Source organism: Zingiber officinale, chromosome 2B, assembly GCF_018446385.1.
Source record: "Zingiber officinale cultivar Zhangliang chromosome 2B, Zo_v1.1, whole genome shotgun sequence".
NCBI lineage: Eukaryota > Viridiplantae > Streptophyta > Magnoliopsida > Zingiberales > Zingiberaceae > Zingiber > Zingiber officinale.
In genome coordinates, this window is record NC_055989.1 from 106,949,988 (window position 1) to 106,973,056 (window position 23,069).

General features: G+C 37.0%; 2 protein-coding genes across 4 annotated transcripts; one reads left to right on the forward strand and one right to left on the reverse strand.

The window, feature by feature from the left end:
- Positions 1-7,990: 7,990 nt before the first annotated feature.
- On the forward strand, positions 7,991-8,485 carry LOC122048543. Its single transcript, XM_042610098.1, has one exon. The coding sequence runs from the start codon at positions 7,991-7,993 to the stop codon at positions 8,483-8,485; it is 495 nt and encodes a 164-aa protein (XP_042466032.1).
- A 258-nt stretch (positions 8,486-8,743) lies between these two features.
- On the reverse strand, positions 8,744-21,962 carry LOC122046692 (probable protein phosphatase 2C 67). 3 transcript variants are annotated; one of them, XM_042607503.1, is made up of 12 exons: positions 21,731-21,962; positions 19,110-19,514; positions 17,733-17,833; positions 17,029-17,099; positions 16,201-16,237; positions 14,675-14,719; positions 13,474-13,526; positions 11,956-12,120; positions 11,524-11,607; positions 10,413-10,502; positions 10,280-10,327; positions 8,744-8,984 (listed from the first exon to the last, which is right to left on the reverse strand). In XM_042607503.1, the coding sequence occupies exons 2-12, from the start codon at positions 19,505-19,507 to the stop codon at positions 8,865-8,867; spliced, it is 1,212 nt and encodes a 403-aa protein (XP_042463437.1). In that variant the 5' UTR covers positions 19,508-19,514; positions 21,731-21,962; the 3' UTR covers positions 8,744-8,864. The 3 variants fall into 3 exon arrangements, with proteins under 3 accessions (XP_042463437.1, XP_042463436.1, XP_042463438.1); XM_042607502.1 differs by having other exon boundaries at positions 19,110-19,575; XM_042607504.1 differs by lacking the exon at positions 17,029-17,099 and having other exon boundaries at positions 17,725-17,833; positions 19,110-19,575.
- Positions 21,963-23,069: the final 1,107 nt, after the last annotated feature.

Consider the following 23,069-nt stretch of genomic DNA (forward strand, 5'->3'; position numbering starts at 1 on the left):
GTGTCACACACAGAAGATCATGTTATCAGCTCTTTATAAATTATAAACAATTACTCACGACTAAGATGGAAAGGAACAAACCATTGGTATAGTCGTAGTGTAATTATGTATTAGTTTATCTTGACTAATAAATTACACTAGTACACTCTAAGTGCATTGAGTAGGACCATTTTAGGTAAGTTCTTTTTATACTGACTTAATAAAAGAACTAGACCTTAGTTATTATAGAAGTATGTGTTAGAATGTATACTGAAAGCCTAAGCTTTTGTAAACATTTATTTTGAATAAAGAATCACATTTGGTCAAATTGTCTACATTTAGTTGTAGTTGTTCAATTAATTTATATTGTAGATAACATAGTATGTGGTGCCACATACAGAAGAGGATGTTATCAGTACCTTATAAATTATAAACAGTAGCTCATGACCAAAATGAAAATGAACAAACCATTGGAAGGTCGTAGTGTAATTAGGTATAAGTTTATCTTGACTATATAATTATACTAGTACACTTAGAGTGTATTGAGTAGGACCATTAGAGGTCGTTTCTTTTATACTGACTTTATAAAGGAACAAAGACCTCAGTTATTATGGAAGTGTGTACTCTTAATCCTAATATAATAGCAAGCACATATATTTGATATTTATTTCTTTAATTTATCAATAGGTGAGATTTAGTTCGATAAATCAATAAGCTCGATAAGTTGAGAAATGATATTACTTATAGTGTGTATTGTTGATTATAGAAGGAAACTGTGTCCTAGTAATCTAAGTTGATAATGTCCCCAAGATGAGCTAATAAAGATTGTCATGTTAAACCCTGCAGGTGGACTTAGTCCGACATGACGATAAGGTTGAGTGGTACTATTCTTGGATTAAGATATTAATTAAATGAGTTGTCAGTAACTCACTTAATTAGTGGACATTCGACATCTTAAACACAGGGAGACTAACACACTCATAATAAGAAGGAGCCCAAAAATGTAATTTGGGATTGGTGCGGTAGTTCAATAATAGTTCTCTAGTGGAATGAATTATTATTGATAAATTAAGTTGTGTGTTCGGGGCGAACACGGGATGCTTAATTTTATCGGGAGACCAAAACCAATTCCTTCTCTCGGTCCCTATCGTAGCCTCTTATTTATAGAGTACTATACCCACCTATACCCACCTTCGTACCCATGATATAGGGGCCGACCAAGCTAGCTTGTGGTTCAAGCTAGGGCCGGCCAAGCCTTGATTCATGGGTGGCTGGCCCTAGCTTGAACCCAAGCTTAGGTGGCCGACCCCCATTAAATTAAAAGGAATTTTAATTTTAAATATTTCTTATGTGAAAGATATAATTTATTGGAGAGATTAAAAATTAAAATATCTCTTTTAAAAGGATCTACAAAAGATTAAAGAAAGAGATTAGATCTCTTTCCTTATTTGTAGATTGGAAAGATATTTTATTTTTCTTCTTTATAAATTATTCACATGTAGAATAATTAAAATTATAGAAATTTCTTTTTATCAACCATGAAGGGATTTTAAAAGGAAATTTTATTTTTTTAAAATTTTCGAAGACAAATAAAGAATTTTAATTGGTGATTGAAATTGCTTTGTTTGGTCTTGTTGATGTGGCCGGCCATATACAATTGATTAGGAAATTTTATTTAATTTTTATTAATTAATTGTTATCAAGGAAAGTTAAGGAAATTTTATTGTAATTAAATTTCCTTATTTGTCAAAGCCAAGGAATATAAAAGAAGGGGTTGGGGTGCCTTCATGACACACAACTTTTATTATTCTCTCCCTCTTTTCCTTGGTGTTGTGGCCGGCCATCTTCTCTCCATCTCTTCCTCTTTGTGGTGGCCGAAACCCTCTCTTGCTTGGAGCTCTTGTGGTGGCCGGATACTACTTGGAGAAGAAGAAGAAGAAGAGAGAAAGCTTTCATCCCTTGGAGCTTGGTTGGTGTTTTTTCTTCATCCTTGGTGAAGCTTTTGATTTGGCCGAACCTAGCAAGGAGGAGAAGAAGGTGCTTTGGTGGTTTTGTATAGTCGGTGGTGGTTGCCCCCGTATCCAAGAAGGTCATGTGCTTGGTTGGTCGTTTCTTTTATACTGACTTTATAAAGAAACAAAAACCTCGGTTATTATGGAAGTGTGTGCTCTTAATCCTAATATAATAACAAGCACATATATTTGATATTTATTTCTTTAATTTATCAATGGGTGAGATTTAGTTCGATGAATCAATAAGCTCGATAAGTTGGGAAATGATATCACTTATAGTGTGTGTTGTTGATTATAGAAGGAAACTGTGTCCTAGTAATCTAGGTTGAGAATGTCCCCAAGAGGAGCTCATAAGGATTGTCATGTTAAACCCTGCAGGTGGACTTAGTCCGACATGACAATAAAGTTGAGTGATACTACTCTTGGAGCTAGATATTAATTAAGTGAGTTGTCAGTAACTTACTTAATTAGTGGACATTCGTTATTTTAAACACAGGGAGACTAACACACTCATGTTAAGAAGGAGCCCATAATGTAATTTGGGATTGGTGCGGTAGTGCAACAATAACTCTCTAGTGGAATGAGTGATTGTTGATGAACTTGAGTTGTGTGTTCGGAGCGAACACGGAATACTCAAGCTTATCGGAAGGCCAAAAACAATTTCTCCTCTAGGTCCCTGTCGTAGCCTCATTAGTGCCTTATAATCCATACAAATAAAAGCCCTTCTTGGTGTCCAAGAAATGAGGTCGACCCATTGCTTGGTGACCAAGCAACGGCCGGCCACCATCTCCTTAAGAGGGTCGGCCCTCTTGCTTGGTGACCAAGCAAGTAGGGGCCGACCATAATAAATTCAAATAGGAGAGGTGTTTTGAATTTTTAAAATCTTCTCTTTATAGAAAATTATAAGTTTTAAAAGAGATATTTTAATTTTAAAAACTTTCCCTATTTGAATTAGGTCACATGGTTTAATAGAGAGTTTTAAAAGTTTTAAAGCTTTCCTTTTTTTTAACCATCCTTATGGTTTTAGAAAAAAGGAAGAGAAGTCTTAAAATTAAAATTTTCTATTTTTTGTAACCATGTTAAAAAAAGAAATTTTAGAAGAGAAGTTTTAAAACATGGTTTTAATTTTTAAAACTTTCTTTTTTTTTTAACATCCTTGATCATATCCGAAAGCTGAATCAACGGACGCTGGGCACGTGGCGCTCTCTGAGTTACTGACGTAGATCTGCTGACTATCCGCCCGGACCTTCGGTGAACCTGCACAGAAGTCGGGCCGGGAAGGGGTTCCCGGCGACGACCCTCCGACGCTCAAGTCAGGCAAAGCTCAACAAGAAAGTGGCCGCAAGAATTGTAGAATGCGTACCTCCGGCGAGGGATGAGGGCCTTTATATAGGGCTGTGGAGAAGCGGGTGCACACACACCGAGGTGTACACGTGTCCTCAGCCCATACCCCAGTAAGGGTCTGTCAGTGAGCTTACCTGACTCCATACTGCTACAGTCCAGGCACGTCTTCGATGGGACAGCGGAATCCCCTGTCGTAATATTCGGAGTATGGCCTAAACGTAGAACATACCTGCTATCAGAAGAAGATGTCCTTTGTCCTTTTCCCCTTGCTCCCGGTCGGGCATCCGACCGGCCAGTCTCTGCCTTACGTCCGGCCGGACACCCTGATCGGTCTGTGGACCGATCAGGAGGTTTCCTGATCGGTCCATGGACCGATCAGGGACGGAACAGAAGCATAGGCTTCTTCCCTGATTGGTCTGCAGACCGATCAGGATGTTGCCTGATCGGTCCACAGACCGATCAGGGTTCTAGCCGTTGCGACGCAACGGCTAGTTTCTTCGCTGTTTCTTCTTCGCAGGTATAAAGGGGCTGAGAGCTTCTACAGGGATTCTTCTTCTTCCTTCTGGAAGTTCTCTCCTGCCTGAAGCTTCTGCTTCTTCTGGTGCTCCGAGCTTTGCTGAGCTCAACCGCTGCTGAAGCTTCGCGTGAGCTTCCCCGACAGTTTTCTCGACTGGCTTGCTGTTGCATCTGTCCGTGGAGTTGCTACTTCATCCGGGACCTCAGTCGACGAGGAGGCAAGCTTGTTTGTTTTACATTCATTTTGTTCTTGCTATTCTCTTGTACTCTTAGCTTGCTGTTGCAAGTGATTGTGGCGAGGTTTCTCCACCCACAAGGAGTTGATATTAGCCGGTTCTCCGGGGACTCATCCACCGACGGATTGATAGGGCTCGTCCACCTTACGGACACGCCGAGGAGTAGGAGTATCATCTCCGAACCTCGTACATCGCTGTGTTAAGGTTTGATTTTCTTCTCTTTCGTTTCTTTGTTGTATTTTCCGCTGCGCTAACCTAATCGTAGGAAGAAACGCGATCGATTTGGGGCGGCTATTCACACCCCCCCTCTCTAGCCGAGTACGAAGGATCCTAACAGCTCGGTGGTGCACCGCCGGGGTGCTCATGGGTAGCACGATACAGCGGGGTTGCAGCCGGGATCCCTCCCCGTCATCGCGTACCGGGAGTTGAGAGCATTGCGCTCCCTCACTATGTTTGAGGTAGGAGGATAGGTGTACTCCGACAACATCCCGTCCACTCGGTCACTCTTCAGGGGCAGTGATGGCAGAGTGCACGGTGTCACAGCCCTACCCACTCGGTCTCACCATTGTGTGTGAGATGGTTGACTGGTTGACAGGGGTGACCATGTCATATTGCATCATATGCACGGATTGCATTCGTTATGATTGATGCATTTTGGTGATTGTATATGATTGACATGCATACAGGATACATGCTTTTGCTCTGACTATTTTTATCTCTGTATGTTGACAGTCAGTTGCCCAAGCCTCGCGGGTGAGTACAGTTTATTTCAGTTATGCATTTTCTTATTATTCTTGCTATAGACTGTACTTTACGCCTATTGCTGGTTATTACAGTCTATTTCAGCTATGCATATCTGTTATACTGTTAGGAGACCGTACCGTAGGTTGTACTGTTAGGAGACTGTACTGTAGCCTCTATGGTTTAGTGTACTGTATCATAGGATGTTACTGGTGGTTATAGGTTGCTGTACATATCTATTGGATTACCTGCTGAGTTCTTTGAACTCACCCCGTTGTTACTATTTTTTTTCAGGTTGAGGCCGTCGGGAGATATTCCAGTCGCTAGCCCCATTATCGCGAGGATTTTCTTTGTCGGATTATATTTTGCTTTTGCATCTTATGTACTTGTATTGTGGGTTTGTATTGTGGACTTTATATCGTACATTCGGGTTTGCTACTTTTGTTTTTCCGCTGCGGATTTTCTCATTACTTCGTGGATTTCGTTTCTTCATTATAGTGGAGTAGGATGTGTACGTATATCTTCGTTGATTTCTATATCATCTTTTCTTTATATAACTGCGTGGATTGTTCATATTATATTTGTGTAGAAATGTTGAATAAAACTGCGTGGATTGTTTACTATTTGTGTGTATTGTTCCGGCCGAATGTGGCCGAGGTATAGATATATGTATACTGAGATTCATATTGTCACCCGTACAGGGGAGATGCTGCCGAAATTTCTTCGGACAGGGACTACTTGGGGCGTGACATTTTCTCTCACACACAATATCCTCCAAATGTTCAAAATATTTCATATGTTCCACAATATTCTCCAAATTTCTCAAATTCCCAAAGTTCTCAAAATTTTTTGCAGACGTGGAATCCAAGTAACGTCGCCCCAGCCCATGTATGTATCCATCCCAAGATTGGTCAGCAATGGATAGCTAACTTGGGATGCCTTATCCTTACGTATTTTCTCCTATTCAACATCCTGTCATACATTCGAATGAATCAAGAAGGGCAACTATTGATCCATCTATCAGCGACAAAGAATCTCTAACACCATCATATGTTCCTGCAACTCAGTTGGCACCACACTCATCACAAGAAGAGCGTGAAGTTGAGCTGGAGGTAAATGAATCGAAACGAAGATTTTGGTCTCTCGATGAAGATATGGTCCTTGCGAAGTCATAGGCAACTATAAGCACTGATGCAATCATTGGTAATGACCAGAAGGATCAAGCTTTTTAAAAACGTATAGCTGATTACTACAACAAACATCGCCCCACTGGATCTATGACGAGAAGTTATCAGCGACTGAAATCACATTATTATAGGTTTACACCAATGGTAAATGAATTTTCTGCAACTTATAATAATTTTTATACTCATTGGCAAAGCGGTTTGAGTGACGAGAATGTGTTGGAGAATGCATTGAATATGTGGAAAGCCAACAACAAAGGCAAGGATTTTAAGTATATGCATGTGTGGAGGGTTCTCAAAAAATATGAGAAATATACTCCACAATCAGTTGCTCATTACTCTAACAAAAAGGCAGGGGCATCCGAATCAGGGGAAACACTTCAACATCAAATCCAGATACAAGTGTTGATTTAGATGACTCTGAAGTCCGCATTCATCCTATAGGGCAAATGGCAGTGAAGAGAAAGGACAAATCTAAAGCCAGAGAGGGCGACACAATGGAACATAGCATCGACAAAGAATGACAAGATATTAAAGAATATCAAATACAAAAAATGGCTTTGCGGGAAGCTGAGATCTTTCATAAGAATTATGAAATTCTTATGAAGGATAACAGTGATATGACACCAGAACAACTTTATTTACATGAGAAAATGGTGGGAAAAAATAAATAAAGACATGGCTTAGTGTAGATGAGTTTACGTTTATTTTTATATATTATTATAATTTATGCTTTTTTATTTGATGCACTGTAATATTTATATATTTTTTTTAATTATTAATGTTATTTCATGTTAACAATTTATAAATTTAAATTTTATAAAAAATTAATGGTGTATAATGTAAAATATGGAGGAGAAATGAGAATTATATGTAGTGAAAAGTGTGAGACTCATGAAAGAGATGTTGAGAGGTTTTTTGATAGTGGAAAGAGGTATGAGGTTTTTAACTTTTAATGTGACACAGACGTGGCAATGAAGAAACTTTCAATGGGCTCTAACTGTTGTGGATGCCCTTAGTTCAGTTCGGTAGCTCGATCAAGTGTGGCTCAGGTAATAATGACTTAGCAAGATGATTAAACTAGCTCTGGGTGGAACTACGTACCTGTGTCCAACTAACCTGAAGCAGACTAGATACTGACGGTATGAAAGTATTTTAACAAAAAGTATGAAAAATGATATGCTCAAGGAAAGAATATCAATGAAATGCTCAAGTATAGACACATAAAATGATGGGACTCACAAAAAATAAAATGATGGGCCATAAATTTATATATCTATTCTTGAATATTTCATTGAGATTTTTCTTTAACGATCGTCCTACATGTCTTAATTAAATTCGTGCTAATTCTTCGTGTTTCTTTATATTCATTTTTTTAATGGATTTTGAATCATACAAGGTCAACCTTTGGCCAAACGACTATTGCTTGGCCGTGCGAGAGGTAGGACGTTGTGGAGGGTGGAACTTTCCATCTATGAAAGAGACAACGAACATCCTCATTTCCTCTTATTTTCTTCTCACCAAATGAGACTCGGAAGGAGTCAGCGGCTGACTTTAGCCCAGTCAAATGTGTTGGTCAAATTTGAGGTGTGTTGGATTGGAAAACAGTTGTTAATGGATACCCGTTTTGACCGACAAGTCGATGGGAGTTGACCTTGCTCTCCAGCCAAGGCCCTATCTCTCGCTACAAAACTAGCTAGATTTTTGATTAACTGCAACCGCTGCGGTTGCAGGCTCCACACGCAGATCGACTCTGCAATTTCCCAACGTGGACTTTTTCTCTTTTTAGTTAACTCATCGTCTTGCTATCTCGACGAGGATCCAGCTAATTGTGGCCATGCAACTCACGGAATCTCCCGAGCTTTACCTTCTTTCCCTCGCCTTTCCAACTCTAAATTAGTCGTCGTACAGTCCGTCGCTAGGATCGGCTTGTGTGTTTTGGTTCTCGTACCGTTCGATCGATTGATCGTCGAGATTCATGGGGAGCTACTTCTCGTGCGCGCTCGCCGGCGGCGACAGCGTGGGGTCGGCCAGTGTCGTCCTCCCGGGCGGCGAGGTGCGGCGCGCCGAGGGGCCGGCCACGGCGGCGGAGTTCATGCTCGACGCGCCGGGGCACTTCCTCGTCAGCTCGCGGTCCGTGCACGTCGGCCGCCGGTTCGCGCCGCTCGCGGCTGACGAGGAGCTGGAGGCGGGGCAGGTGTACGTCATGTTCCCGATGAAGCGGGCGAACGCGGTGGTGTCCGCAGCGGACATGGCGGTGCTGCTGGCGGCCGTGCGGAAGGAGATGGGCGGCGGGAGCGCGAGGGTGCTGCCAGACGCGGCCGCGGAGAAGATCACGTCGGGGTTGGGGGAGGAAAGCGAAGCGGCGCCGGCGGTGGTTGAGCTCGAAGAGTTCCAGTACAGGTTGAGCCTGTCCAGGTCGAGGAGGCCAAACCTGGAGACCATCCACGAGGAAGGCATTCGCTCAAGATGATGATCAAATTCGTCCCTAAAAATTGTGCTGTTTCATGGTGAGTGATCAGTGTAATCGAACATAGTAATGTAAGAATGCATTGTATGTGATGTTTCTGGTAAAAACTCGAAGACGTTGCCACAAGCTACAACAATTCTTGTATGTCCTATGCTCCACTTATCATCTATAAATCCACTCCAATTCATAAGAAAAAGGTCATAACGACTAGACACATACTCATCCACAAACTCTTTGCCTACGAAGGGTGCGACAAGTATAGAATGCCAAGAAGTTCATCCATACTTTCCCATTTCAGCTGACTCTTAAGAAAAATAGGTGCTTGACACGAGTTTTTGGCTCTCTAGATTTTGATAGAATGTGCCAATAGAACTAGATACATTCATAAGCCACCAACATGCTTGAATAAGATAACTAAAGCCGTGCAGTTATCCTTGCATTGTCTTTCGCGGACAGCTTCCCTAACGAGACGACGGGCTGCGGTGGTAGCTGATCCTGTTTCCTGCAACAGTATCTAGTGTTAAATGCAAGTGTTGTCGAAGGTTAAGTGAGCTCAATGAAGAAAGCTAGTGGCTTAGTTATGGAATTAGAATGCCAAAACATCTTGTCGTGTAGGGAACTTTTACAGTCAATAATAAACTGCTTACAAAGTTTTTGTTTTTTTCATTTCTAGCAAGAAAAAAGCATGCAGCAATTAGAAGGAAAAAAAACAGACAGCGGTGATCATAGATATATAGTATTTGGAAACGTTGTATTGAGGTCAAAATTGTTTAGCAAACAAGATATCACTGTATTTTTCTCATAAAGAAACACGCAAACTATGTTAAAAGTAATTCAACATAATGAAGACTAAATTTTATCTTCCTAAATGACTTATGACAAGTATTAGGATGCTATGTTTAACTTGAGTTTGATTGAACATACCTAAACGTTCCTGGATTTGATTATTCTGAATGGGACAAAAACATTGAAACAAATGCAACGTTTCTTGCTTTCGATTCAGCATAGGAACAGAAGGTAGAATATTTTAGAGAAAATGTTTAAAGAAAACATGTTTGTATGCACCTATGCAAAAGCTGGAATCTGTTTTATGGTTCATAACAATAGTAAGAAAAAAGCTGGAAACTTTTTATAATAATTATTATGTTTATCTCACAACAGATTTTCTGTTTACCCATATCATATCCAATTTAAAAGTTGGCCACATTACTAAGGAGGCGTTTGGTTAAATGACTAGAATGACTATGGATATGAGTTTGATAGAGGTAGAATAGGAATGGAAATGAAACTCACTTATATGGATTTGTCTGATTCCCATAAATCCGGAACTCATTCTCAAATTATCATTCCCAAACCAAGAATCTAAACACTATTTTTTACTATCATTTCATTCTCTCATTCCCAAAACCACCAACCAAACACCCAGTAAGATGTGATTGGAAGAAAAAAAATTGTGCCAATTTCACAACTAAAGCATGTTACTATATCTACAAAAGGGTCAAATCGCTCGCCCCCAGCGCCGCCGCCGCACCCAACCCAAAGTCATCACGAGGGAGGTAAATCATGGTAACCGAGAGGGCAAGTGGTGGGTGGGGTGAGGTATACAGGGTCCGGAGATTTACGCCCCGACATTCCTGTGGTTCGACCCCACGTTCTCAGCTGCAAACGTAACCACCACTTGCCATCTCGAATAACCCCGTGGGGTTGAAGCATGTTTTGTTTAAACACGGGGAGAGAGCGAGAGAGAGAGAGAGGCTATCATTAGAGCTGAAGCCAGAATTTATGTCTGATATTTACCTGTAACTGTTTCTGGACAAAATCTACAGCATCACTGGGCCCAAAAACCTGTTTCAGCAAAACTCATGATAGAATGTTAGTCCATGTCATATATAATCACAGTTCTTTTTTCACAAGAAAATTAATGAGTTACCCCCCACAAGCCATCACAACCAAGAATCATGAAGTGCTCACGTTCCGTAAGCTCAAAAGAATGGACATCAGGGATCGCAATAACTCCAACCTGCAAGACATTATCATAATTTTTTTAGGCATTGGGGTATTTTACAATGGGCTATAACCTCAAAATTACATTGATGCAAATGCAAAAGCTGAGGCGTGGAAAAGAGTCAAGGCAAATGCTATTGACAAGGCACTGAAAACAATGTGATGTATTTGATGTTTTATAACTAAGATACATGGAAGATTCGACCCTGCCTACCCTGGCTGTATAGGCAGTGCCGGAAAGTGACTCAAGGGGGGTTGCCACGTGTGCACCACGAGTGGGCCCACCGACCCTCTTGAGTCACGTTCGGCATTGCCTGTACAGGCAGGGTCGAATCTTCCAAGATACACCAAGAAGATAATCTTACTTTCTTGTTAATTATGCTTTAGCTTGAGGCTGAGGTATAGGCACAGAGAATAAATCTAGAGATGAACAAGAAAACACACAAAAAAAAACTTGACTTAAAAGTGTGGACTTAACAACCCATTTAGTTAATGACTGATTCACTTCTTAAATGCTATGTCTGTGCCTTAAACTAGTTGGTTGAATAGGATCAATTGAGAATCATCTTGTATCTAACAATTTAATATTTACATTAAGCAATTGAAAAAATGTCTTTCATAAACAAGGTATGGAAGTCTTAGAGGCAGAGCGATAGACTAATTGACTAAATAAGGCACACGTTGATCAATTACATCCAAACTGAGAAGAGAAAAAATCAGAATTAACATAGAGAAAAAAGTGTTAAAATTCTACAAAAAAAAAACAACACCTCACATTGGTTTTTAAAATTATATCAAGGGAGTAAAAGTCTAATGCCTAAAAGCTGCAATACAACAAGTTGCAAAAGACATAAATCTCTAGATGAACTAATAACCTTCAACAGCAAATTTCAAATGACAGCTCAAATGTGTTAAAGGTAATTCATATCCAAGCAATTTTCAAAAATTATTATTGGTAACCTTCTTTACCATCCATCTCAAATATGTAAAAGCTAATTGGCATACAAACAAATTCAAAAGAACTTATAATTAGTAACCTTCTTGAACTGTCGATCTCCAAATGCTCTAGAAACCTCAAGTCGTCCTTGCAATCGTCCATTAGAACTCACAGAACCTCCAGCCTGCACAAGCAAGAAACTATACCATTATCTGTTGGTCATAGAACAATTATACTGTCACAAAATGGCATGCATACATGCATGATGCACTTGCAGATAAATTCTTTGAATTGCTTTTATAATATACCCATCACACATCATACCACAATTGTTTAAGGAATAGATAATTAAAATGCCACTTGAAAAAAAAAATCATACTGTTACACTTTATAGCTTATGCATTCAAATTCAATAGAATTGCAAACAGCATTCAATGTAGTTCAAAGAGATTAATATGAGTGCATAGTTTCGTTCTTAGTGTCACACAAGTTCCAACAATGCAACTATTCTGCAGGACATAAGAACTCTCACCTTCTGGATACGTGCACGTTCTTGTGGATAGATTGCTTTATGTTCCCTTGTCACAACAATGGCCTTCAGTTGAGATCGTGTTTTGTCTGATAGAGCTTGTGAATTCTCTTCACCAACTGAACGTGCTAATACAGCTTTAGCATCCCCAATATTAGCAATTAATACCTGGATGAACTCAAGAACACAATACTAGCACTTTCAGAAGGAAGCATTGGCATAAAAAGTTTAATGATATCACACACAAGGGATAGGGGCTAAATTTTATGGTGTGAATTGTAAAAATGTCAAGAACACCAATTTGTTCATGGCAGTGACACACTGCATTATTGTTTATGAAATACATCTTTTGGTCATTATTGTTGTTGAAAGACATCTTTCAATGAAAATGAGACAATCTTCAACATCTAGGAGAATGCCTATGTGAATTGGTAAAAGCAAAAGCAGAAAAATGACAAAATTCATTTTTTTCATATTTCAGCTATGATTCCTCCATGTTTTCTCTCTGCCATTTGATAACTCATCAGAAATGGAAGCCTTTATTGAAGCATCCATATTACACTGAGAAAATTAGCTCCCTATTACCATCTGCAGCGTGGTGATAGCTTAATGTAGATAGAGAAATATATTTTGTCATAGTGGGTAGAACAACAAAAAGCCACAAATCCCAACTATTTGAGATTGGCTATAATGTTTATAAGGTTGCTAGTAAAATTTTAGGCTAGTTATCAGGGTCTAACACAAACCTCGAACTTTCTAATCTAGACATGGGGAAAACATTGGTGGTGCTAGATACTAGGCCAAATGAATCTTTGAAATAAAGTTAGTACCCGACAAGCAATTATATAGGTGAACCACGGTTAAGTCAAGTCAAGATTCAAATTGGACCCTGAAATCATGGGGAAAAAACTTCCATTCAGTTTCAATTTTTTTAAAAAAAAAATCAGGTTTATATGCTGTGTATATTATATCATATTATAATATATATTATATTTTACATATATAATTATAAATTTATATATTATATATAATCGGTTCAGGTTTGGATTTGTTGTGTTTTCTAAAAACACTTGAAACCCATCTATCACATTTCAAATTAAAAAAAAAACAAAATTTAGAATTAGCATCAGTTTCCAATTTGGTTCAAGGTGATTAGAATTTGTTAACCCCTCACAGTTAAGTGCTGACCCTCTTTGTTGGAGTAGGCGAGACCCAAATTAGATACATCAAAGAAAAAATATGCAGAAATTTCCAACAAAATACAAAAATTATACAAAGGTTACTATCATACCATTTTTTATGATGGTCATCCAAAAGAGACAAGATATCTAGATCATTGCTACAAAAATCCTTCCAAAAAAAATTTCATATAGGTAAAATCAAAATTTTAGTCTCAATTTATAAGATGTCAGACAGCTATATGAGGGCAGCAACTTGAAGTCTTGAATAAACCTTAATAAAATAAGGTACATGAGAGGTGGTGCAAAATGAAAAATATGATCTAAAGCAAAACTAACTAACCATTTCCCCTAAGATCCACACACATACAGCAGTGGCCCCATCTTGCCAATTTCCTGAAAATTCAGTATACATCAGATCATGCAAAAAAATATATATGAGTCAAAATTGTCAAGGTACCTCTACTAGCAGTTACATTACTGTAATTGTTTTTCAAAAATGATGTCGATTAGAAAAACCTAATGCCTTATAGGAAAGAGAATAGTAGAAACACTTGAAGAATGAAGAAGAGCTTGTGCTGGTGGGGCAGCTGAGAGCTCCTTAACAAACATTGTCTGGGAAAAAATAAACTCAACTCAATAATGTGACCATCTAGCTTCACAATTACCTAATGTGAAATTTTTTGGATACTCTTTATGCCAGCTAATATACAAACCTAAACTTATAATTGAGACGAAGACATTTCAGACCCTGAAATACAAACACTTGCAAACAAATGTCTATAGATGGATTATAACTTTTAGTTGAGTCAGCCTAAGTTTTACCCTTCTTCAGATGCTTTCTCTGTGACATCCAAGGGCGAAAGGAAGCAAAGAGGCCTTTCACACCTACCAAGAGAATTGGATAGCACACAGAAAAAATCCCCTCCAATAAGTATGAAACTTTTTTCAAATAAAAACAAACAATCAACCAGGTAGGCATCTCAATAAATATTTTTAAAAAACTAAGATTTTTCCTTTAAATAATAGAAGCGTGAAAGAATTCCATATAAATATTCAAATGAAATTGTTTCTGCTAAGCTACAAAGATTATAACATGTGGAATGATACATTTAACATCCTATATACCATAGCGAGAAACCAATTGCTACATTGGCAAATTGCGCCAACTAAAAATTCTCCCCACACATCCTGCATCTCAGGATCCTAAATACTCAGGATTAAGCTGCAGAGAATCGGACTTCGGTTGGATCCAACCAGTCCAATGGTCATTTAGATGAGAACATGCTCCTCCAAGTTGCTAACATAAAATTTTTAAAGAGATAAAGCAAAATGTATCTGAAGTTCAATGATAAGAAAAGGAGATCCGACCATCCATAAAGGAATCACCTTCTTGTATTACACAGCTTATCCTAGTTCTTAATTAAGCATGAGCATGGCTACAAAATCTCGTATGGTGAACAATCCTAACTCAAACAACTGTGCAACATTACAACTTCTAAAAGGGCAAATCTTACACAATGAAATAAATATTGCATGTGTACCTTTAGCACTTTCTTGAAATAATGATTCATCAGTCTTACGAAAACCTGTTCAAGTAGATGTCAAGAAATAATTAGACTTGATAAGCAAAGGTGGTTTATCTGACACAGTTTTTCAAAAATAAAATATAAAAATAGAAACATATGTTAATCATTACATGAATAAAAATACAATGTGAACTAATACCACATGCCAGTTAATAAAGTATTGCAAATCCATATCTATAAATGAACTGATGAATGAAGCAGGAAAGCACATGGGGCAATTTAAGCATCAAAATCTTTTAAAGAAAAAAAAACAAAGAGAAACAAATGAGTAGATGACAAATGTAGATGTTATATCTAGGTTTCAATTAAGTCAATTGATGTAATCAAATGCAACATAATTGATCAATTTTGGAAAGATTTGGATCAATTGTAATCAATTAGGATCTAATTCAATCCCTATAGGTGGAATTAGAGTTTGGTGAGGTCTTGAGGATTTTCCAATTTGGTTGAGCAGGAGCCAGATAGGAACTGAGCTAGTTTCAAAGGGACCGGGCTAATAAGATTGAACACAATGTGTTCTTTTTGGTTTGATTCAGCTTGACAACCTTTTAAAGAGTGGAAAGATAGGGATTTGCTAGTGCAATCACTGCAAGACTATTAGATCTGTTTAGGTGATGCTCTTTGGATCTGTTGATCAAGCATAGATCTGAGCTTTGAATTATGAAGGTATTATCCACTGTGATTCATAATTTTATTTTTCAGATTTTGAACCTTTCCATTCTCATTCATTGGCATCATACTGGTTATGGTGGTAAATGTATGGATATCTAGGGAGGAATGTGATTAGGACATATTGATCTGCCCTAATCTGGTTTCTGGCAACTCTCAGATGGTGGTTCAATCGTAATTGGTGGTGACTGCAGGTGGGTTTGTGGAGTTGCGTTTGTCTGAATCTACCAATTTGGATTCTTGGTTCTTGATTTAGTTCGTGATTGAATGGTTTTATAGATTGCTAGGATAGGATTTAGTTTGTCATTGTTTGGAAGAAAAGATAAAGATTTGGATGATCACTAATATTATATAGTTGTAAGTTTGGCGATGAATTGATTTCAATTGTCTAAATTGATTATCATTCTTTATAATTGGATTCAGTGGTGGTTTGCTCTAAAGTTGCAGATTGAGAAAATGTTTAGTATGGAAGTTATTGACGGAATAACATTTTTGCTGCAAATTCTGGGATTGATTTTGGACTTGAGCTTGTTGATTTGGTCCATGCAGAAGATGTAAAGATTCATGACTGAAGCAAACCTGACAAAAGAACCTAGATTTATATAATTCTGTAATTCCCTTTTTTATTTGTCTTGTTCTAATTCCATAATTATCAAGACAGCAAACTTTTCCATTAAAAACACTAAAACAGAGTTTCAAGACCAAAAAACTAATAAAAGCAAACTTAATTTGGAAGTTCAAAAGTAGCCACATTAGATACTTCTTTTGTGCTAACAAGCTCAAATGAAAATTTCAAGCTACGATCTTAGTACCTTCGATGATAGCCTTCTTAGCCACCTTGATATCCATCTGCAACGATCAAAATCAAATAGGTAGAAGATAAGAATGAAGACATGACTGCAATCATTGTTTATCACCCAAAGAGTAACAGTAAACCTAGATAATTTTGGGTAATAATAAACATTAGACAAAATTGAAGATTTTGAGATAGGTATGTATCTGCATCCTATTTCTAAAGCACAAACATTTGGGGGAAAAAACAACTTAAATAAATATATTATCAATGGCAAGTCTTTGCTGAACTAAATATAATTTCTATGTAGAAACTATGTAAGGTAGTCTACACAAAGCTGTTTAAAGAAAATATTATTTCACTAGCAAGATCATAAAAACTCATCAAGTTGTTATAAATCAAGTCTTTTTTTTCATTTCTAACTGTCTGAACTCCTCACACCATTAATCTTAACATATTTATAGATTTCCATCAGTACATTTCACATTTGGTTTAAAAAAATGAGTTGGCACAAAAGAAGATTATGAGGCACAGAGTGACAATATTCAGCAACGCCAGAGATTCGCCTACATGGCTAACAAGAACAATGTCTATGAAAAACAGGAATCATATAACCTCACTATGCATTGACAAAAGAAATATTCATAAATTTTTTTTTCAGAGGAATATAGCACATAAAGATCCTCTATATCTGATTGCGGGAAAAAATGATTGGAAGGTCTGTGTTTCCTTTCCAAAACAAAAATGAATATGTTACAAGTTAAACAATGGCAAAGTTAAGTATCAAAGAGGTTAAGCATCACATGTAACCAAATTAAGAACAATGGACTAACTTTGCTCATCTTACAATATATATTAGAAATCTCCAAGTCCCCTTAGAGTGATCAGCATTGTGCAAGCTTGAAAAAAAATTCCCATCTAGCCAAAAGTCAAAAAGGCTACATTTTTATTTTGGTTCTTATCTCTTGGATAAGAATGCCAAATAGTTGGAAATAAAAAGGCATGCTGTGCATGTAATAGAACTTCAAATTCCATAAGAGTTTAAGCTCCACCAAAATTTGTGACTAATCTCATATCTACCAAATAGCATGTTTATTATACATGAGCATACATGTCTAATTAATGATTTGAAAGTGACTTACACTGCCATAATACGTATATTGAGAAGGTACATGTAGGATTCACATGTATTCATAAAGTTTTATTTAATCTTCAAAGTTTGCAACAAATATAATCCTGTGTGCATAACAGATATAAAGCTACTTTCTGAAAATGTACAATGATCATAAAAGATTATTTCAAAAGAATTCAACTCCTGCAAATAATTGTAGAAAGCACTGATTAAGTAATAAATTGGGTTTTTATATAAAAGAAAGAACTGAAGTTAGCTGATTCCCTTTTTTGTAATTATGGTGCAGCTATTCTACTCCTTTCAGTTTACACACTAAATAATTACATGAATATCATTTTAGAAGATTCTGAAGCAAGACAAGATCAAACATTAATCACTACTATTAAAATAAAATAGAACAAGCAGACACACCAACTCACGTGGTAACCCTGCTGCAAGAACATTTGGATGTAGATGCTTCTGTGCATATTCAGCAGCCATGCGACCACCATGTCCATCATAAATTGAAAAATGAGCACATCTGTGGAGATGTTAAACCATAAATATGATTCAATCACCCATAAAAAGTGAAAACTATGAAATAAAAATATCCTAAGCATGAAAAATACCATAGCACATGTGGATTTTCCTTGTGTACAGATTCATTATATATCTTTCAGCATTATACATAGAAATAACAAAGAGATCTAAATTCTGAAGTACCATTCATATAGTCATCAAGGCATATAGTCAAAACTCAAAAGTACCTAGATTAGAAAATATCATACTACAACAACAACAACAACAATCAAGCATTTTCCCACTAGGTGGGGTCGGCTGTATGAATCCTTTTACGCCATTGAGCTCTATCTCCTATTATATCATCATCTATATTTAAATAAATTTTATCTTGTTTTATTGTTGCTAACCAAGTCTTTTTTTGGTCTTCCTCTTCCTCGTTTGATATGCATGTTTATCATAGTTTCACATCGCCTAACTGGAGCATTTATTGGTTGTCTAAGTACATGTCCAACAAGTGCATAACTTTTTTCAAGTTGAGCTTATTCTCTTATTGACTCCGTAAAAAGGCAGCCTGATGCACGAAGCTCCCCTCAATGCGAGTCCAGGTAAGGATATATTGTATTGTATGCAGTCTTACCTTACTTTTCAAGAGATTGTTTCCCAGGCTCGAAACTCATGACCTCCAGGTCACACATCAACAACTTTACCATTGCGCCAAGGCTCCCTTCATTCCCTTATTGATGTCCATCAAGAAGAAAAAAAAAGATTTTGATATGTTAATCCTAATTTGAATCCTTTTAGAACGATTAAGAATTCTTATCCTTATCCTTGGTACATTGCCTATACATTTTATTATATAATATGCATTTGTGTGATAAACTAGTAATCTTTGAGCAAGTGTCAGCAACTTGAGATGATTTATTGAACAGGATAATCTTGTATATTCAGATATCTTTTAGCAGCATAGGAAATGCCTACAGAATAGGACAATCTCGTCTACCATATGAAATGCAAAACATAATTAAGCGAAATATCTCAACAAGTATCCAGATTTAGATCATGGTTCTAAGAGACAGAAAGAAAAACAATACTCCTACTTTAACTCAATCAAAATTGAACACTGCAGCTGAGATTGATATTGACACAGAAAAGATAACTAATAACAAAAAAGATGCTTTAAAAAAAATACATCATCATGCCTTGCACGAGAAAAGACTGAGACAGGGAAAAGAATGAGTTTTTATATAGAACAATTAGGCAATTTTCATGAAGATGAAAGAGTTAACAATCAGAACCTAAGTTTTCCAGGAGTTTCCAAGCTTGCATCTAAAAGGACCACCCATGCATCCTCCATAGTGTGTCTTGAACCTTTATCCTCAGCTGCATCAGCTTCAATACATGTTACCCTAAGCATATGCTGTTTTGAGTCTACAGAATTATGTGAAGATGCATCCTCTGATGAATTACGGGTTACAGATACTTGACTATTGTTGTCAGCTTTCCCAAAGAGCTTCTCATCAGAATTGTTTCCTTTCTTGCCATTCATTTCATCTGAAACTGACTGATTCCACACTTTTGTACAGTCTCCATTATTATTTTTACTTTCTAAACCTATGTTGATATCAGTAATTTTGGACCTCTTCGTAACCAGATCTTCGTTCTTGAAACTTGCCTCTCGTTTATGATCAGCCATATCGATGCTAATATCACAACGAAATCCAGCTTTATTAATTTTTCAAAGCAACACTATCACTTGCAAACCTGAGCATAAAAACATGAAACAAAACGTACCAGTGATGGTAAATACAATGTTCCCATCATGTACCACAAAAACAAACAGAATATATATTTAAAAGATGGTTTCAAGTTCTGGCTAAACCATATTGGAGACTTGATAGAAAGAGTGTAAAAATAGTAAATTAAATTCCAAAAGTATTGAACAGAAAGCAATCATATAAATTTCCCCCCAAAAAGGGAATATTTCAGAACCAGCACCAAGACTTTTGCAAAACGATAATGTGTTCTGAAGGAATATTAACTACATGAGTGATAGCAAAACCAAAGATGCCAACATTTCATTTATTGAGATGATGTTAAAAAAGCATCTCACATTTTACTTGTTCCTAATTTTCTTTCTCAAGCACAATCCTTCAAATTTTACTTTTTCCTTCCATGAATAACTGAGAAACATTTCCTTTTTGTTGCAAACATTAGCACTGTAAAGCATGTGAAATTATGGACAATAATACCTAGGAAGGAAACAAAACAACTAGAAGTTTTCTTAGTTTAGTAGGTGTTCTCACTCTTTATACAAAAATACAGGGAGTGTAACTAAAACCTCTGATCACATTCTCTATCAGTGCTAAAAATAAATTGGTACAAGGAGAAATACCAAGTGCCAAGACATATAAAAAGACAATAACTAGATGAAACTGATTTATAGAAAGAGGCATTTAGAATCATTATAATTTATAGTGTTAATTTCAGTAGAACAAGGGGGATATTAAAATCAAGGTTTATAGTAGGGTAAATTAAAATCAAGGTTTAAAGTATCACTTTCTATCAACATATCAGTCTGGCCTAAATGGTTTGATTCTAATACCATACAAAGATAAATTAAGATATATTTTATCTATAGCTTGTTTCCTTCTAAAAATAAGACTTATGGCAATTTGATAAAAAAAAATTAGAGAAACTATATACTTATGGGGAAAATATGATGCATGCATAATTTGGGACATCAATGATCAAATATATACTTCATATTGTACCACCCATTTCCACAAAGCCGAGGTTGTAAGTTCAATTGGTCATTGTATTAGTCAATGAACAAGATTTCAATCAAGAAAAATGGGCAACAATAATAGCCATTAAGACACTCATTCAATAATAATAATAGGGCAAAAAGTAAATAAGTTTGGAAATGTTAAAGATGCAATCTTTGAAAAGTACAGCAAGAGGATTTTGACAACATGTATCTATATCGAGCCACCTTAGAGTCAACACAATTTTTGACATGGCATATGCAAAAAGACAATAAGAGCAATGTGTCACGATCCATTTAGACAAGAGAACTGGCTGATTAACTTCTCAAGCCCAACCACTAGCCTGAATTTCTTAATTCCAAGTTAATAGTAGATATCTCATCTAAGATTATAAAGTTCCGCTATTAGCCCATAACTCACTGTGTGAAAATAAATTGGGTTGTTACAATCTCTGCGCTACTTAAGGCTTCACATCCATCAAAGTTTAAATTTTAACTCATATCCTAGAATCATCCTTAATCATTGCCATGTGAGGCCCAACGGTGACTCCACCATCGCGCAAGTAGTCCTTTTCAATACCTCAGCCTGATTTGGAATAGGTCCACTCTAATATCAATTGTCATGACCCGTTAATTTCTCAAGCCAAGCACTAGTCCAGAATCCTTAATCTCAAGTTAATAATTGTTATCTAATCTATTAGCCCACAATATATAGAATGTGTGGCATCCTAATAGCGACATGTTATCGTTGTCAAACATGCAGCAGATCATGTTAGTCGTAAAATATCTCAAGCAAAATGAACAAAGTACACAAACAGAGTTACTATTTCTTTAATATATCTATCCATTATCTTACCATCAAATATTTACGTGTCACTAAAACAATTAGCTTGTAACCCTTAGCTACGAACAAGAGTGAATGCTTTTCCGAAAATAAACAGAAAATCACAAATAAGTCTTAATATGCAATCCTAGAAGCAAATTCTCTCAGCCACTTTGATGGGTTATACTCCGTAATTACTATTTTACAGTAAAAAAAACTACGATCCAGTAAATCCACGTAAAATCCTTGCCAAGTATACCAGCTAAGAACCCTAAATGAAAATATTGGAGAAATCAAAACTGCTCCGGGGCGATTTCGCGACGTCTTACCGGAAATCCTATCTGCCATGAACTCACAAGACGGCCGGCGCCAGCGGATCCAATTGGCATAGGCGGCGCTGCAGATGCTGCCGCTCGACGTTCCTCGAGTAACCCTCCTCCCGTCCTCCGCTTCTAGCACGCACTCGAAAAAACAAGAGCCTAGAGTCCCTTGCTTGCTTCCGCGATTATTACCTGATCGATGCCCATGGTCCCCGGCGTGTGATATCTGATTCCACCAATCAGGAGGAGGGTTAACGTGCCTGATTTTAATCGAGAGTGCGTATGTCAGAGCTGGTCCTTCCCTAGCGGTGTGGACCGTGTGACTCGAACCCGAATTTGAATCCGTACCCGATCCACAAAATTGAGACACTGACTAATCTGTCCGATTCATAATGTCGTTTTAAAAATTAAAAATTCAATTTATTAATTAAAAGATAATAAATTTTCTGGCTAAAATAAGAACATGGATAAAAGCCTTTTTTACTTGGTTTTCTTGGATTTGCTCAAATTATTATTAAATGTATATATAAAACTCTGTCGTTTTTAAACTCGATAGTAATTAAACAAAGAATTTCATACTTTTAATAATTATTTTGAAAAAATAATATAAAGACTTTACTTTAACAACGAAATGCATTTCCAAAAACTATTTTAAAATTAACCAAACTCTAAAATATATTTAATATAAAACTTTTTATTCTCATCCTATTCGAAAGTGATGAATGTGATTAACTGAAAACGTGATTTTAATATTGATTAAATAGAGACTCTATGTTGTCCTATGTAACACAAAGTATTAGTGCAGTCAAGGAAAGGATCTTCAACGTTAACTCTTTAACACTCAAATCAGTATACGATTCGAGAAAAAAAATAATAGAAGAAAATTATAGCAACAAGTGTGTGAAAATAGAGCATCACATTCTCTATCTATAAATGAAGATCTCCTTTTATAATATTACTGTTATATTTACGCATGCTCCTCAAAGCATTTGTATGCTTCCCAAAATGTTCCTAAGAAAGGAACCGTCATAAAGTTCTTCATATTTTTCCTTAAACGAGCGCGGAAATATCTATGATTTGATAAGCTAGAAGTTTTTAAAGCACGATTTATCTGCAGAATATTCTATCCTTTACAACACAAACTTCCAAAAGAGTACGACATGGTTGGCACATGGGTTTGTGTTAGGTCGACCGGGCGTCACTCAGGGGGATTGCGGCTCATCCCTATGGGTTGTCGTCGACGACCCGGTCTTCCCTCAGCTTCTTGGACGTAAAGGAATAGTATACCCGATCGGCCCACATCCCGATCGGTTGAGGACGCAGATCAGGTTACTCAATGCTCAACAAT

Excerpts from the sequence above, each read along its gene's own strand:
- LOC122048543 (XM_042610098.1), top strand. The coding sequence starts at position 7,991 with ATGGGGAGCTACTTCTCGTGCGCGCTCGCCGGCGGCGACAGCGTGGGG.
- LOC122046692 (XM_042607503.1), bottom strand. The coding sequence starts at position 19,507 with ATGGCTGATCATAAACGAGAGGCAAGTTTCAAGAACGAAGATCTGGTT. Across the intron at positions 17,834-19,109 it reads GAAACTCCTGGAAAACTTAG|ATGTGCTCATTTTTCAATTT; the intron begins GTTCTGATTGTT and ends ACATCTCCACAG. Across the intron at positions 13,527-14,674 it reads ATTTCAAGAAAGTGCTAAAG|GAAATTGGCAAGATGGGGCC; the intron begins GTACACATGCAA and ends CTGAATTTTCAG.